Here is an 18,128-nt window from a genome sequence, read left to right on the forward strand (position 1 = left end):
GCTCTGGGGAGGCAGAGGCAAGCAGATCTCTGTAAGTTCAAGGCCAGCCTGGTCTACAAGAGCTAGTTCCAGGACAGGTTCTATAGCTACAGAGAAACCCTGTCTAGAAAAACCAAAAACCAAAAAAGAAAGAAAGGAAGAAAGAGAGAGAGAGAGAGAGAGAGAGAGAGAGAGAGAGAGAGAGAAGAACCCTAAATATAAACCCCTATTCTTTTCTTAAAAGCTGTGTAGGCTTCAACAAGTTGCCTGGCTTCTCTGAGCCAAGGGGCACCATTGAGGTTAACAATGACAGCTCGTAGAATTGGAGAGATTAAAGGATACCACGGGGAGCATTGCTCTGTAATTGATAGTGAGCCATCCATTCATTAGAGGGTATTATTGTCAATGACAGTATTGCAATGGTAATGGAGATTAAGCGTGGCTAAGCGATTCTGGTAGCTAGAGCAGAGCCCTGGGATAGTGTGCAAGGTGGTTGTTAGCTCTGATATAAAGACCATGGCGACTGCTCACTGGTTATTAGGACCTTTCTAGAAGCCCACAACTTGACCATTGAATAAAAACATGGTCCTAGAAGGACCAGCATGGATGTTCTTAGCTGGCTCCTGATACATTTGGAATTTGCCTATGGCCAACAAACATGTTTCAAATCCTTAACTCTGATGCCATCAGATATTCAGTGCTTCACTGTGCAACCTGTCCTGGATGAGCATCCCAGGTTCAAGAACAAACCAGTGCCTGACCAGATCATAAAGTAAGACCCACATCCCACTGAGCGAGGAATGGACAGAACTCCAAGATGCAGAGCTGGTGGCAGGACAGGGCCCAGTACCCTTCTCAGCCAGTCTATCCCTGCTTTGCTTTCTGGGAAAAGAATTGCCCCCAGTTGCCTGGGCTATGTCTGTAATAAGGCTAAAGTCAGAGATGAATGGGAGGGACGGGTGCGGGGGGCTAAGGCTAGCTCTGTGTGGCATCAAACTGAACTGATGTTGGAGCCTGCTGCTCGGGCTGGTCCTAGAATGGACCCAAGAAAGTAAACAGTGTGGGTTGGCCGCTGGCAGACTGGTAGAGGGATGGGACAAAGTGGCCTTGGGGATGCTGGGTACATTCTCCCAAAGGAACGTCTTTTCAGCCTTTGGCGAGCGAATGGGTTGATGATGGATACGTTCATCAGTGATAAAGTTAAAGTAAGCACATGCAGGCAGGTGTCCATCTGCCTCATATCAGACTGCATGATCATTGAGTAGGCCATGAGGTGGGGGGGTCTGTGGGGGTCCTCAGCTACACCTCTCCCTACACTCTGTTCTTCCCTCTGGGTAAACTATTCAGCAGCAAGAGTTCCCTAGGAAGGCAGAACTCCTTCAGGAGCCTCATGCTGACGTCACAGCAAACAGGTGCCATGCAGATAATATGGCAGCCTCTCACCTACCTTGGCCAGGCACCTGTACACAGGGGCTCCTCTATAGCTAGCACAGTGCCCTGTTTTCAACGATAATTGATCTTCCATCACATATGAAACAAAGTGAAGGGGGATGTCTGAGGATCCTAAAGAAATCCTTGGAGGTCACTCTGGGAATGTTTAGCTTTGTCCTTAAATGGCACAGGTCACTGTTGGTGCATTAATGCCAAAATTGCATTCCCAGGGTATAAGGCCAGTCCATCTTCTAGATCACCTTGCTACCCTGAGAAAATCATTTTTTAATGGAGTCCCAACACAGATCTTAAAATGCCACCATCAAGACTCTGCCAGATCCAGTGTTTAAGGTGTCAGCAGCCAGGCATGGCTTCCAGAAACTTCTACTCTTTCCTGTCTTTCAGCTTTTACAAGTCCAACTATGTGCAGAAGTTCCACTACTCCAGGCCTGTGCGCAGAGGCACTGTGGACCCAGAAAATGAGTTTGCTGTGAGTATCTCCCCTCCTCCGCCAGCTTCAGCAACCAGAACGCACCTGCCAACCACAGGTGCTAGGGAACCTGTTCCAGAGTCTAGAACCATGGCACGGACATCACAGATAGGATGACATGTCTGTTGGGGTTTCTCTTTGAGTTTTTCTCCCCTCAAGATGTAACAGGGATTCCTGTCCGATGACCTTGACAATCAAGGGCATTTGTGCATTTCCAGGAGGCTGGGAGTGTGGCTGAAGCAAGTCCTTCAGCACACACTGAAAAGCCTCAGCATTTACTGAGTGCATGCTGTCACTGTCCTGAGTGCCCGTCACCTTTGTTCTTGTTTCCCAGGGCGGGCCTGTCATCTCCCTCAAGGTCAAAGCTGGAATGAGGAGGCGACTCCAAGTTCCCCTCAGCTCTCAGACAGTGATTCTTAATATTTTTAGAAATTAGCATTTTGGGGGGATTTCATGAACACTGTGTACTCTTCCCCTAGACCACACAAATGGACACATTCAAAATTCACTAAGAATCCAGACTGTTAGTTAAACCAGGTAGAACTAATCTGGCCTGAGTCCAGAGAGATTAAACACCTGTTAAGGATGCCTCAGGGAGAGAGTGTCACTGTGTATTTGGGAATTGCAACTTTTCTTTTCTCCATGGGAGGCCAGCAGGCCCAGGAGTAGCAGATTTTATAGCCCATTGCTTTTCTTCCGCCAGTCCATGTGGATCGAGAGGACTTCCTTCCTAACTGCGTACAAGCTCCCCGGCATCCTGCGCTGGTTTGAGGTGGTTCACATGTCTCAGGTGAGTTTGAAGAAATCAGTGCAGTACCATTCCTCCTCTGATAGTCAGGGCAGTGAGCCTCAAGAGGCCTCTTTGACTTTATACAGGAGACAGTTTGAAGGTTCGGAAGGAATCCCAGAGTAGGCAATGCACAGGGCATCTGCTACCAGAGATTTTTGTTTTGTTTCATGTTTTAATTACTAGGTAACTTTTTGTCCCTAGTAAATAAAGGCTCTCTAGATACCAGTAATGAAATCAGGAGAGGAGGAACATCTTTGTCATGGGGAATGTGGGGAAGGGAAAGAGGAGAGGCAGGCTCTGGAAGACCATCCACCCAATTATCCCTTCAAAGTTCTCCATCCAGACCCAGGACTACAGTGTGACATTCTGCAGCACTCCAAAGCGAGCCATTTTCTGTTTGGATAGATAAAGACTGAAAGAGGAAACACCAGAGAGCCAGAGGCAGTTGGAATCCAGAAGTCTGAGTTCCCTTGTATAGATAGTAGTTATGTATTTTGTTATATTTATTTATTCCATCTTTTTGTGCATTTACATGCCAGTGCATGTGTGTGTGTGTACGCACGCGCATGCCAGAGGACTACTTTCAGGAATTTATCTTTTCCTTCCACCATGTGTGTTCCTGGGATTGAACTCAGAGTCAGGCTTGGTGGAAGGTTTCTTTGCCCACTGAGTCTCCCAGGTGCTCCAGCACAGGTCTTGGGCTTCCAGTGCACCTTATCATCTCCACATCCTCTGTTAGCTGAGGACCATGCAGTTCCCCAGAGCCTGAAGACAGGCTAGCACAGTGTGAGAACCCTTATATGTGCTTGTGATACCTTAAATTTTTTTATTCATTCAAAATCGATTTCATGGATGCCTAGCGCATGTCAAACACTGTTCTGAGACATGGAGATTCCATGGTGCAGCTTCCATTCTGGTGGGGAGAAAGACGGAAAAGTCAAAGTAGACACAGCGTGTCAGCTGGTGATCATCATCAGGGAGGGCTGAAAGGAGGAGGGCAGCCATTTCAGATAGCAGAGTCAGAGGGAGCCTCCCTGCCAAGTGGTTTTCAACAAAGGCCCTGGGACAGAGAGGACTAGTCCACGAGGTATTGAAGAGATCCTTCCTTCTTCCTTCCTTCCTTCCTTCCTTCCTTCCTTCCTTTCTTCCTTCCTTCCCTCCCTCCCCTTCTCCTCCTCCTTCTCCTTCCTCTCCCCCCCTCTCCTTCCTTCTTTCTTTTCTTCCCTGTTGGTGGTAGTAGAGGGGGTGGTTGTTCTTTATTTTTTCTTTTCTTTTTGTTTTGGTTTTCTCTGTGTAGTCCTTTTTGTCCTGGAACTTGCTTTGCAAACCAAACTTCCCTTAAACTCAGAGATCCTCCTGCCTCTGCCTCCCAAGCTCTGGGATTAAAGGTATGTGCCATCATGCCTGGATGAAGAGATGGGCTTTTCAATAGAGTATGCATCTGGCACAGAGGTTCTGGGGCCAGATTGTGTCCAAATCAGAGAAGTCAAGGGGTGAGTAATAGTGTTCAGATCCTAGGTCATTTAGGAGCTTAGGGTTACTTTGTCTCCTCTGCAAGTGACACAGACGCCTGTACAGAGGAGGGATGTGGTCTGACTGAGATTTTCAAGCTACTGTTTTGTCAGCATTAAGATCACATGACTCTGACCTTCAATGTCCTCTTAGTAAGTCTGTAGACCAAAAGGCCTGTAGGCTCCATTTCACAGGCATGGCCTAGGTCTTGAAAAAATGGAATGATAATGATGTCAGCAAGACATATTTATTGAATGTGTGCTAAGCTGTCCACTACCATGATCTCATTTAAACCTCTAAAAACGTCCAGAATAGATATTTTCCCCACCTACTCTGCGCCTCAGTGCCTCCATCTGTAAGTTCTTAAATTGTCAGGGTTAGTAGACAAGGTCAAGTTTGGCTTCAACCTCTTGTAATATCCTCTGGGTTAGGATAGCACTCTGTCTCAGAGTGTCCCATCCATCCTAGTGAGCAGGTTCCTTGAAAGGAATCAAATGCTGTGCTCTTGGTTCAGGGGCACTTAATATGTGGCAAGTTTCTACAAATGTCCCCCAGCACTGTGCCAAAGGCTTTACTGCCTTATCCTGCATAATATCACAAAATCCTGGGAGGTGCATACAGTTGTCACTCGGTATGCATAAGTCCCACACCCACAGATCGACTGACTGCAAATGGAAAGTATTTGGGGGGAAACTGCATCTGAACAGAAGATATAAGGATATATATTTTTTCTCTTACCAAACAATGAGCAAAAATAACCATCTGCATGGCATTCACCTTGCATTCGATTGTAAGTAGTTTAGAGAGGATTGTGTGGATGATGTAAAAGGATTGGGCCATGCTGTAGAAGAGACTCAAAATCATTGTGGATTTTGGTATTCTCAGAGGGTCCCAGAGTCAAGTCACCATGGATACGGTAGGATGACTGGACCATTACTAGCCCTGTTCTTGAGGGAAGGGAGCTTTGCAGCCTTCCAAAGCCTCTGCCCAATAGCCCTGACTGATCCCATCCCTGGGTTGGCTCCACAAGGCGCCTCTTCTCCACTCATGTCTGCTGGACTGTAGTAAACCGAGGGGGCCCTCCTGTGTCCCTTACTGTCCCTTTCCTCCTCAGAGTTCTTAACACCTCCTAGTAGACTACACAATTTGCTTGTTTCTGTGTTTATCGGCCAAATATTAAATACAATGCTGGACTGTAGATTCCACTGCAATATAATTTTCAGCAAGGCAGATGCTTTGTCTGCTATTCTCTCCCTGAAGTACTCCAAGTGCCAAGAGCAGCCTCAGGCCCATAATTCTTCTCAAGAATATTCAAGTAAACCAAATAAGTAATCACAATAACCATTGTGTCTAAATAGTTACCTTACATTTTCACTTCCGAATTCTAAAATTAGGGGAAAAGCAGACAACACTATTTTACTTCCCTCTTCCATGTTGTTAGCTTCGGTGATGGTTAATTTTGATTGTGAATTTGAGTCACCTAGGAGACTGATAAGGTACTTCTCTGGGTGTGTCTATGACATTGTTTTCAGAGAGAATTAACTAATGCTGGATGTAAGTGGAACTGCCCTACAGTTTGGGGACCAAGATAGAATAAGAGGGCAGGGAGAGGGACCCAGTCCAGCGTCAGCATTCCATCTCTTCTTGTCTGCTGTTATGTGTAAGCTGTTCCATCAGGCCTTCCCCTCCATGACAGACTGGGTCTTCTGAAACTGAGAGCCAGAGCAAGTCATCCCATACCGTGTTTCATGTGTGTGAGTGCATGTGTGCATGCATTCAGAGGAATGCAAACAAAACTAGCACATCTTCCACATCTGGTGGAAGGTTTTGGGAAAAGATCTCTAAGGATTATCATAGTGGATTTGTCCTTACTGGCCTCCATTATCAAGCTTCAGGATGTCTCAGACACAGAGCTACAGTGCCTTGCTAAATGACTGCACTACTATGCGTTTGTTTTCATTATATGAATGCAGCTCTTAGTCCCCGCTTGTAACATGGAGGGCCTGCTTGTTGGGGTTTATGTCCTGCCCAGTTCCCCACAGCTGGCAAGCCCCAAAGAAAATCACACAGAGATCTCCATAAGATTATAAACTGATTGGCCCATTAGCTCAGGCTTCTTATTAGCTCTTGCAAAGTATATTAACCCATTATTCTTATCTATGTTAGCTGTGTTAGGCTCAGTACCTTTCTCAGTTGAGCAGATTATATCTTGTTTCTTCTGTGGTCTGGGCAGGACTGGAGGAAAGGGCTTCCTCCTTCCTAGAATTCTCCTGTTCTCCTTGCCCCACCTCTACTTCCTGTCTGGTTGACCCGCCTATACTTCCTGCCTGGCCAATCAGTGTTTATTTAAAATATGATTGACAGAATACAGACAATTCTCCTGCAGCACCTGCTCTTTCCCTCATGCAGTGTCATGGCCCCAGCACCATGTGTCCTGAGGAGTGTCTGAGAATGGGCTTTCAGGGAAAGCCTCACCTATTTGTTGAGGACTTTATCTTGTTCTCAGCCCTAACCTAGAAGTATGACAATTCAGTTAGGCCATAAACGGCAGTGTATTATTAGAGGGTCATTATGCATCTCTTCATCTTCAGTTTACAAAATAAGAGCTGAAAAATACGGAATGTCAGAGCTGCAATGAATGCCAAAAGCCACTGGATCCCAGAGCTATAAACTCAAATATCTTTCAAGTCCTATAAGAGAAAGGAAATAAAATGTCACATTAGGCTACTAGTGACTGGAAGATACAGAAGTGAATGCAAGCAGCCAGCCATCCCCCTACTGAGTTAAGGTTGGGGGGATTCTAAACCAATGCTTGCTGAGCAACAGACCTCTGCAGGTAAGCACAGCCTGCTATTCTTCAGATACTTGATTCCTGCTATACTCCAGGTACTTTTTTGATTCCTGCTATTTCCATGTACTTTCTTTATTCCTGTGCAGTGCACTATCTTGCATAGGAGGAAACTGAGACCTGTGGTGAACTTGAACTGTCAAACTGATGGTTGTCATTGATGCTTACCCCATGCAGCTCATGGGACTTCTGGGGACTCAAGCTGGTGATATAGGTGGGAGGTGCTAGAGCATCTGGAAAGGCTGTTGGTTTGCTGGGAATGGAAGTTACTGCCCCTTCCCACTCACTTGCATGCTTGTTCCCATGCATTTTGCCTTAGAAATTTATGTTTCCTTCACAGCAAGTTGGAAACCAGTTATTTTGCCTGTGCTGCCCATAGAAACTGAGGCTCAGCTCAGCAAAGATGCCAGAGAGCTGAGGGCCTAATTAAGTCCCAACAGGAAGCTCATGGCAGGTTTGGTGACATTGTCTGATGCACTTGTTTGTCATAGACACCAGCCTTTGCCACCAAGAACAGCCCAACTGTGGCCTCTACTGCCGTTGGGCATGTGTCTTATGAGTCATTTTCCTGTTGCTGCGATAAAACGCCATGGCCAAAAGCAATTGATAGAAGAGTTTATTTTCCTTGTAGGATTCCAGAGGCAAAAGAGTCCATCGTGGCAGGGAGGCATGGTAACAATTGGCAGACAGGGGGGCAGGAGCAGGAAGCTGAGAGCTCACATCTTCAATCGTGAACAGGAAGGGGAGCAAGGCTAGAAATTCTCAAAACCCACCCCCAGTGACATATACTTCCTCCAGAAAGCCCATACCACCTTCCCAAACAGCCCCACCAATTGGGGACCAACTGGTCGCCGCTGAGCCTATGGGGGTTGTTCTCATCCACACCACCACAGAATATCACCAAACCTGTCCTTGAGAGCATGCGTGGAGGTGAGGCGACTGTGAACGGAACTATCTCTGTCGCCTGGTTGTGACAGATGGTTGTGGTGGTTTTGCTTTTGATTTCATTTATCAACAGCTGACACCCAAGTTTCCCTCCAAATGCAGCACCCCAAGTTCTGCTCAGAGCTGTGTGTGTTCCCTACTCAAATGCCCATCTGTGGAGAGCCCAAGCTCTTGGGCTCAGTCCCTGTTTCTGATGCCTGTAGTGAGAATTCAGATCTGGGAATCTAGAAATAGTCTCAAAAGTGTGTAGGCAAGCCAGTCAACATGCCAACACGCCTTACCATTTCTAGTGACTTGCCTCAAAGCGTGGGTATCTCAGACACCCCAGACTGTTGTTGGCATCCAGGTGAAGTGCTGCACTCCTCAGGTGAGGGGTAGCTTTTCCTTAGAAGTCCTTCTGGACCTCAGCCTTGTAAAGCTCCTGAGTTTATTTGTATGCAGCATGCAAACAGGAACGTGGATCTCAGTTTTCTAGGCAATAGGCTAAGTAATATTCTCCTCCAGTTTATATCCTACGTGCTTATATGTGTGCATGTGAGTCAATGGGCCTGTATGAATGCAGATGTGGGCACTATAATTTGAATATAGATGGTATTCCCTAAATAGTGCTGTTAGTATTTACTGTGAACCTTTAAAAGGCCCCACCTTGGGGAAGTTCTTAAGTATGATGTGACAGTCTGCATTGACACCCTCCCATCACTGCCATTTAGTGACTTTACCTGAGGCTCAACCAAGGCAACTTCCTGACCTTAATAGGCAAAATAAACCCTTTTCTCTTATAGGGAAATTGCATATATATTTAGTTGCATTAACATGATGCTGAGTAGTACTGTGGGTGTTGGCATTTGAAAGATATTTGTAGCAACAGAGAATCTGGCCCCAAGGGCTTCTCACTACAGATGCTTCCATCTCTGTCTTAGTAACTTGTCTATCCCTGTGAAGAGACACAATGACCAAGGTAACTTACATAGAAAATGTTCATTGGGGATCACAGTTTCAGAGGATTACAGTTTCAGGGTGACCTTCATGACCACCATGGTGGAAACATGGCAGCAGGCAGGCATGATGCTGAAGCAGTAGCTAAGAGCTTACATCCTGACCTTCAAGTTGGAGGCAGAGAAAAAGAGCTAACGGGGAATACTGTTGACTTCTGAAACTTCAAATCTTGCCTCAGTGGCACACCTCCTCCAAGGTCACACCTCCTAATCCTGCCCAAACAGTTCCACCAACTGAGGACTTAGTATCCAGACATAGGAGCCTATGGGGACCATCCTTATTCAAACCACCACGCTCTCCAAAAACACGCGCTCAGAGTAAGCGTTGGAGAAGCTGTGTTAGAACAGGATTTAAATAGATAAGAGTATGGCTACAGGGGCTAACCTGCTCCTCTCATACATGCAGCAGGCACACATTCTAAGAGGAACTTCTGCAGCGTCGGGTGTTGTATTGTCTCAATCAATCCTCACTACATGGCCAACGAGGCAAGCACCACATCACCGCCATGCTAGACATAAGTTTAGCTCCCTTCCTCCATGAAGTTTCTCAGATTTCTCACATCTTTCCTCCAGCCCATCCTTTCCCACTGGGTGATCCCCCCTTCTCAGAATAACTGCTGTGGCCTACGCTAACACCTGTAGAGTTTGGTTGGGACAAGCACACTTTCCCGTCCAGTTTTCCAGCTGTTGCTTCTGCCCGGCAGTAACAGAGTGGAGTTGTTTCAGCTGAGCCCATCTGGCCTGCAAATCCTAAAATATTTACTCTGTGGTCCCGTTGCAGAAATGTTTGCTGACCTCTAGTTTAGTTTTTACACCGGATCCTAAGCTTCGGCAAACTGCAGTGTTTGTCTATTGTCTTTCAATACCACTGTTTATCTTGCTTTCTGAGATGTGTGGGGGAAGGGTTTCATTCTATCTTCCCTTTAACCCACCGTCTCAGAACCTGCTGGATGCTCCTAGAGCAAGCTATGCTGACTTCTCTCACTGGTACCATACCCAATAGCTTCCAAATAGTATGTGATGATGGGTCAGTGCGTGTTTTACTGGGAGAGAAACCTTCAACCTGTGAAGTCAGAGCAGAGCCTGGTACTTCCTCCCCAGAGAAATCCTTTCCCTCGATCCAGAAAGCCAGCCAGCTTGTCCTTGGTCAGCAGACAGCCCTGAGCTGATTCATTACCCTCGGATCCTGCTGTAGCTTGGGGTCTAGGGACAATGTCTGAGTTACCACCCAAGTGAAATCGATACCATTGATGACATCGGCTTCTCTTGCCACCCACTAAGGTTCTTCTGCCAATCTTGTTTCTAACAGACTACAATTAGTCCTCTGGAGAATGCCATTGAAACCATGTCCACAGCCAATGAGAAGATCCTGATGATGATAAACCAGTACCAGAGTGATGAGAGCCTTCCCATCAACCCGCTCTCTATGCTCCTCAATGGAATCGTGGACCCTGCAGTCATGGGAGGCTTTGCCAAGTATGAGAAGGTGAGGGACCTTGGAGCTTATCCCCCTTTCTCTGTCCTTGCTTGATCCCACTTGGACACTCAGCGTGGTTGGACATCAGGTTCCAACCTGATCTCCTGTCTCTTTCCCATCCTGATCCCACACCTAGACACAGACGAAGCAATTTCCTGGGGGTTTCTAGTCCCCTGGCATCTCTGTTGAGGAAAGACTCAGAGGTAACCACAAACCACCAGCCATTCCTTTTGGTAAACCTACCTCTTCCATAAAGGATTTTAAACAACATAGATACAGGGAAAGAAATAATCTTTACATGCAGAAATCTGGGAGCCCAACTCCATTGGCAGAGGCAAAACCTAGGCCTGTAAGTCACAGGAAGCCCCTCACATTTGAGCACAAAGAAAATGCCATCAGTTGAGTCCTAGTCGCCCCTATTGGATATGCCAGTGTACCAATAGGGAGACATGGCTTTCCCTAGCATGATGTAGTCCTAAGGCAGCTTCCAGTTCACTTGAATGAGGAGTGAGCTCCTTCCTACACAACCTCACTGTGCATTCCCTGTCCTCTGCCATTCATTCACTGGTGCAAAGACAAAAATGCCACGTGTGAACCAGCCAGCCAGTCCTTTCAGCTGCCATGACACCTCTGTGGTTACAGTTGCTCAGCCTTCAGGGGTGCTGCAATATGTCTGCAATGGGGATGGGAACTCTGAAATGAGGGGAGGTGAGGCATGGAGGAGTCATGAGGGAGACTGCGAGACAGGTTTGGACACACACCAGGGAAATTCCTTACTCAGCTTTCTTCCACCGGCAGTGATCTCCTGGAACCTCAGGATCCCTTGAAGGCTCCCTTACATGAGAATCTCTACCCTGAACCAGATCCAACTCAAGCCCTCAGAGTTTTGGTTCAGTGGAACCCAGTTGGTACTGGAGAATGTGTCAAGTTCCCAGGTCAAAACAGGTTCCAGGGGAGCTGCTGCTGGTGGTCCTGGCACCCCGCATTGGAACTACTTTACTGGAGTTTGCACCCTGTTTCCAGTGGGTGCTTATCAGAGTGAGCCTCCAGTAAAGAAAAAGAAAGCATCATCAGCTATGGCAAGTTCCACACCAATGCCTGGGATCTTGAAACTTTCACATCAAGTTTTGTCTCAATACCAGAGAGATAGATCATGTATTTTACCTGAGAAACAGGAAATTGTAAGTCCCTACCTGTCCCCCACAGGCCTTCTTCACTGAAGAGTACAGCAGAGATCACCCAGAGGACCAGGACAAGCTGAGCCGCCTCAAGGACCTGATTGCATGGCAGGTAAAGCCTGGGCATGAGAGCATCCACCCAGGCCCTCTCCTTGCCCCAGTTCTCTGGCCCTTGGCTAACCTGGGCTGGCCTGACTCCACATGACCAAAGGGCTCCCCTTCTACTGCTGGATTACACCTAAGCAGGCTCGCCAGGACACAGATTTGGAACACCTTACTTACCTTTGGGTATTGCACAGTGCCAGGCATCAACGGCTGCTGTGCCAGAGATTGCTTTCTTTGATGTTAAATCATGAGATAGCTTTTCACAACGGGGCTCAAATGAACCCCCCCCCCAACACACACACTTCCACCACCAACCCCAGATCATGCCAATCATACAATAGAAGGCTTGCCCCCCCCACCTTCCTTGTGAGGCTGACCCAGTTTGTCGCAGATAGTGCACAGATGGATATCAGGTTCTGCAAATAATTGAGGTCTTTGTTGGGCTGGCTCACAGTCAAAGGGTGCACATCTGCCTTGCTCGGCCAGATTTCAGCCTGAGGACTTGTTATTTGTCCACCTCTATATCTTTTGTCCTGTTGCATTCTTCTTGCCCATCCCCCCTTCTGGGCATCTGTCTGCAGCTCTTGGAAGCTCTCCACTTCTCCCTGTCTGTTATTTGCCTCTCTCTGCCTCCTATGTCCTCACATCTTCCTCCTCTCTCTGCTTTTTCTTTGTTCTCCCTTTCTCTTTTCTTTTTCTCTCATTTTTCCAAAGAAGGAAGAACCAGACCCTTCCTGCTCTAGCCCTCTGACCGCCTCCTCAGACACATGCCTGCCTGAGCTCTGGGCAGATGGTACACGATGGACATAGAAGGGGTAAGGTGGGTGAGGAGTGAGGAGAGCCTGGGGCTAGGAGAAGCTGTCTACAGGCTGCCCATCCCCTTCTCCTCTTCTCCTTGCCAGTCACCATGCAAAAAGGGAGTTTGGTTACTCCAGGGAAATCAGGGACTGAGAAGCACTGGGTGTAGACTCGTCTTAAAATATGTATTCCTAATTCAGGTCCTTCTCTGCCTCCGCCAATTTATGCAAAGTGGGACTTTAAAAATGAAACGCTGAGCGAGCACTGCAGATATACTTTCCCTGAATGCATTAGGTGTGTCTGGAATGTTCTCTCCTCTTCCCACTCTGTGCCACCCGTGAAAGCTAAATATCCCTCAGGTCTTTCCATCTGCCTGGGACTATCTGTATCCTTTAATATTCAGATAATGGCGACGCCCTCGCCACCCCGATCTGAGAAGCAGGAAGGCCAGCTGAGTGGGGCCTTTTCCTGGATACCTCTGGGGCATCCAGGGAGGACTACCAGGTCACACAAACTGACTTGGTGGTTGGTGGCTTACTTTGTGCCCTTGCCAGGACTCTGTCAGATGCCTCTTCTCATCTGGGTACATCTCTCCATGCCTGCAGAGGATGGATCTAAGCCTTGCAGAGCAGTGGCTAAGCCTTCTAAGAACATTCCACCCCGGCCTTGGAGCTATTTAGAAAGGGTTCCAAAGAGATGAAAGCAGCCTGCGTTAGATGCCACAGCCTCTAAGATTATGAGGGACATTCAGGCAGCACCCCCTAGCGTCCACCTTTCCCATAGCATGCCCGTGGCTCCCAAGTCCACAGGTTACAGAGGCCCTTTAATACCGGGAAGTGTGCTAGGCTATATCCCTCCTGCTCTGCCCAGCTTTCCTAACTATGGCATGTGCATTTAAACAATGCAATCCTGCGGGGCAGGCACACTGCTACTCCCGTTAGTACATTCAGCAAATCTGCTAGCATCTTACCATCCATTCGCAAAGTCCTTGTTTACTGGATCCCCACCGTGTACCAGGCGCAGTGCCAGGTAACACAGCAATAGCGAGGGGCGAACTTGAGCCTGTCCATTGGAGCTTAACTCCAGCGACGACATGGTTTTGCAAAACCACACACACTTTGGGGTTTTTCCTCAGGACTCGAGGACCTTAGACGTTAAAGGGAAAGGGCCTTAGCTTTACCAAACCAGAGAAAGCTGGCGTTTCCAGTGTGCAGCTCGTGTCAGAATTTGTAAATTTCAAGATTGGAATCGTTCAAGATGCTTTGTTCTTTGTAAGGAAGATTTTATCATGTGGGGCAATATCTAAGGTATATTATTCTCTGACGCTTTTTGCTGTGAAGCATTACATGCAGGAAAGTGCATATAAAAATATATGGTGCTTTGGTTTATCACCCAGCATCCACGGACATAACCTCTCACCTAGATGCAATGGGCTTCTTCTTGAACCCCTAAGCCCATCTTAGCTAATCCTGTAGTCAACACCACTCCCCTCTAGACCGACTACTTTCCTGCTTATATTAAAAATAGAGCTCTGTTCTCTAAGCACATCTTCCTAGGCCTCACAGTTTGCCCTGGATTCCTGCTGACCTACATATAACTGGAACCACCATATGTCAGTCAGGCTGGTAAAATTTGTCCCTTTTGTGGCAGCTCACTATTCTTTATTCACGCGGTCTAGGAGTGTATACAGAGAAATCACGTAATGATACAAATGCATTCATTTTTCTGCTGGCATAGAATGAGGTTGGTTTCAACTTGAGGCTTTTGGCTGTCTCTCTATTGGGTGTGTTTAGACCTGGAAATGCTTGCTCTTAATACAGGAGAAAATAGAGCTTTAGAATATACCACTTCATTTATACCAGCAAAAGGTTAATTCAGCAACATCATAGAAATAGAATATGCCGTACATGCTATTATGTATTTAGCTTCTTTTGCAAAGCATGGTGTCCTTAAAATTCACCAGTTGCTACATATATCAGAGGTTTGACTTTTTGCCCCATGTGTAAGTATGTATCATACAAACAATATATTCATTTATTGATCCATCCTCCTATTGGTAGATGGATGTGTATACCCTCCACTCTCTCAAGGTACATGTCATAGTGAATTCTGGTTCATTCAAGCTCAACCCTCCTGGGTATAAGAAACAGTTTCCTAATGTGTCCACACCAGCTTCCCTGTCTGCCAGCAGACGTGAGAGTCTGAATCTCTCTCCTTCTCGCTTATACTCATACAAAAGTTACCTTGTAAAAAAATGCAACCATATTATGTTATCCTTTCTGGTCACAGTGGAATAAAATTCAAAATCTATAACAAGAATAAACTTCAAAATTATATACATAGATGGAGACCAAATAATAACACTTTTAGATGAACATTGTATCACTGTGGATGTAAGAAAGGAAATTATAAAAATCCTCTGAAATGAATGAAAACAGAAACACAACATACCAAAACCCGTGGGATTTAGCAAAAAGTCTGTTGTGAAGGAATGGCATGTCCAGATGGGAAAGTGTAGATTCCAAAGCTCTCGGTGGAGTGTTCTGTGAATGTCAAGGCTGGCTGATCTGTAGTCTAATCCCAGTTTTCTTTGCTGGCTTCTTTCAGTCTGGTTGGTCTATTCATTGGAGAGCACTGAGTCTCTGAGCATCCTCTTCGCTACCTCCTCCCTCTTAACGCCTTGAGATTGATGCTAAGTGGACCAATTTTCTGTCTTGTCAGAGTGTAACACTAAAGCTATAAATTCATTCCATTTTAAATCTTACTCTATTATCTTTATGGAAGATCCCTTTGGTAATATTTTTTAAGTAACACCTTAAGCTCTCTATAATCTTTCTTCCACGTTCATTCATCTGTCTTTTTCCTTCCTACTTGTTTTTTATCCTGCCTGTTAGTTTGGGACCTGTCTCCTGTGAGTGAATTTCCTCCAGGGTCTGCTGACCCCAGCAGATACCTCCTAATTCATAGTGAAGCTATGGAAATTATGGAAATCAGTGGGCATGGGAGAAGGCTCTGTCAGCAAGGTGACATCACAGCTCGGTAACCGACCCACACGCCTGAACCTACACACCTGTCTGGGATCATTTATAGTCTCCAGAAGTAGATCCTTCAAACCGTTTCACGGGAAGATGATCATAGCTGCTACACGGGGCAATCTGGGGATGGCGCAGTGGCCACCTCACTAACCACAGGCGCACGTTCTTTCCATCTACTTGTTTCGAGTCTGGCGGTGGTGGCTCCCCCTCCTATCCTTGGGTCTGGTACGCCGCCGGAGTCCCAGGTTTCATGATCTGATTGTTTTAGAGGACAAGTTCCTGCTTCCTGAGAGAATGAGAACACATTATACATAGCTGCCAAGTGAAGCTGGGGGCACCTGGGAGAGGAGCTGGCCTCGTGCAGAATTCAGTGCCTCCCTCAGCTTTCCTACGGCATCCTTGCCTCTGCCCCCGGAGGCCTCCTTGATCCCTAGAAGCAGGTGGCTGCCACTCATCACCACTCTGCTCTTGGAGGTCAGTTACAGCCTCCAGCCACCTTCCTCCTGCGCATACACTGGAGCACAGGTCTTGCCAACTGCACATCTCACTGCAGAGTGCATTCTCCCTCCACCCCCTCTTCTCTCTCGAGAAGGAGCCAGAAACGCCATTACTTCACCAGGGTAGGGGTGTTTATTGTTCTCCTAGAGAGATGCCATCCTCCATCCTGGTGGTCTATGTTATTCTACCCCAAGGTCATACAGCTAACTTTCTCACATTTGCCTTCTATCAGGGAGTTCCACAGCTGTTCTTCCCCTCCTGGGTCTCTAGGTTCAGTGTGCTGACCTGTTACACAGATAAGACAGCCTGCATTTCCCCTACCCATTTTCCTTCCTCCCTTATCTTCCCAAGATTTGGCAACACTTCTAGAAACACTAGTAATAAGAGAGCTGTCTGATACCAGCATGCTTGTAGCTTTGTTCAGCGGCTGTGAGAAGTACAGTTGTATCCCAGGATGTGGGATGGACTGGAGCCCCCCTCCCCTTCTCTGCTCCTCCTTGTTGCCAGGCATTTTTACCATGGTTTCACCTATGTACTGCCAATACTTCTTAAGCAAGACTGTAAGTCCAAGTTCTGGAGGTTCCTCCTTTCTGTTCTCTGAACTCTGACCCTTTGTAGATTGTTCAAAGGACTCAGATTTTCCCATACCTGTGGTTTCTAATGCCTGGGACAACTACACCTCCAAGGAAGCCGGAGCGGCTGGGTCATTGTCCCCTTGCATGACAAATTTGAAGGCTGCAGTTGTCCCAGGAACCATGCGTGTCTCTGAGCATCTGAAACCCTCCAGGGAGAGTTAGCAGGCCAAAGGAACCTCTTGAGCTAGTGCCCAAGCTGAGGCCCATGATGTACCATCTCTCTACAGATCCCCTTCCTGGGAGCTGGGATTAAGATCCATGAGAAAAGGGTGTCGGACAACCTGCGGCCCTTCCATGACCGGATGGAGGAGTGTTTCAAGAACTTGAAAATGAAGGTGGAAAAGGAGTACGGGGTCCGAGAAATGGTATGAGTGATCCATCCCTGTGATTGGGAAGGGGGAGGACCTTGGAAGGGGCTGACGTGGGGAACCTTCCTGTTCCCTCAAAAGTCATTCCTAGAGAGAAGCCAGTTATACATCAGATCTACGAAGCTGTGCTATATAAGTATTAAAGTTGCATCAGTGAAGCACCTAGCATGTGCTTGGCCCTCTGTAAATACAGTTGATGTATATTAACTGAGAGAAACAGGTAGGTAGGTAGGAATGTTTTTCAGTTCTTATATATCATTTGAGATTCAGGGGCATCAGATAACTTGCAAACACTGTATTGCAAGTTACCTTAAGGCCAGAGTATCTACCCAGCTGTGCTGTCTCCAAAGCCACTGTACTCCACAGCCAGAAAAGAGCACTGGCCAACACTCTCAGAGGCAGTGTCTTGCCTTTCACATAAAGCAGAATTATCAAATATCAGAGCTCTGTAGTACCTTGGCAACTGTCTGCCCCCAATCCTCTTGATCTACCGACATCCAGAGAGAAGCTGGTATTCCAGAGAGGGCTAGAGCTAGACCTGGGTCCCTCTTCCTCCACACAGAAACAAGTTGACTTTCTCCATACTCTCTTCCTGAAATGCAATTCTGATGCTAAACACTTGGACTTAGGCCTCCCAGACTGAGAGACTGGTCCTTCATCCCACTTTAGATAATGGCCACAAACCCAGGCCCCAGGAGTGAGGCCCTATACTTCCACACACAATAATTACAAATATGGGGGCTCTCACCCTCCCTACAGACCTGGTAACATACTAGAGCCCATGGCTCCAAGGCCTCTACTGTTTAGCAACTTTGTAATGATTTTTGAAGCAATGTGCAGTCCGTAGAAACTGTTCTCCAGATCTCAACCTTTCTGGGGCTAGACATGTGTGATCAAGAACTTTTGGAAGAGTCTAGACGAGGGCCCCAACACACGCCTCTTGGGTAGCCATGGGTGACGTCAACTGCGGTGTGACACCAAGAGGGCTGCTGTGTATGGTGTCCCCAGCTAGAATGTTAGACGGTCTGGGTAGATTCAATGTAT

The 18,128-nt window shown here is 47.0% G+C and overlaps 1 protein-coding gene across 1 annotated transcript in view; it reads left to right on the top strand.

Moving 5' to 3' along the window:
* Window positions 1-18,128, top strand: part of Dock2 (dedicator of cytokinesis 2) — a 406,844-nt gene that overhangs the window by 383,308 nt on the left and 5,408 nt on the right. The window contains exons 42-47 of the mRNA XM_041676225.1: window positions 670-751; window positions 1,816-1,900; window positions 2,604-2,690; window positions 10,300-10,476; window positions 11,674-11,757; window positions 16,944-17,081. Coding sequence (XP_041532159.1) covers window positions 670-751; window positions 1,816-1,900; window positions 2,604-2,690; window positions 10,300-10,476; window positions 11,674-11,757; window positions 16,944-17,081 — 653 coding nt within the window. The remainder of the gene's footprint in view (window positions 1-669; window positions 752-1,815; window positions 1,901-2,603; window positions 2,691-10,299; window positions 10,477-11,673; window positions 11,758-16,943; window positions 17,082-18,128) is intronic.

Source organism: Microtus oregoni, unplaced genomic scaffold (genome assembly GCF_018167655.1).
Source record: "Microtus oregoni isolate MIOR12 unplaced genomic scaffold, Mior012 000027F_ref0000203, whole genome shotgun sequence".
In the NCBI taxonomy this organism is placed as follows: Eukaryota; Metazoa; Chordata; class Mammalia; order Rodentia; family Cricetidae; genus Microtus; species Microtus oregoni.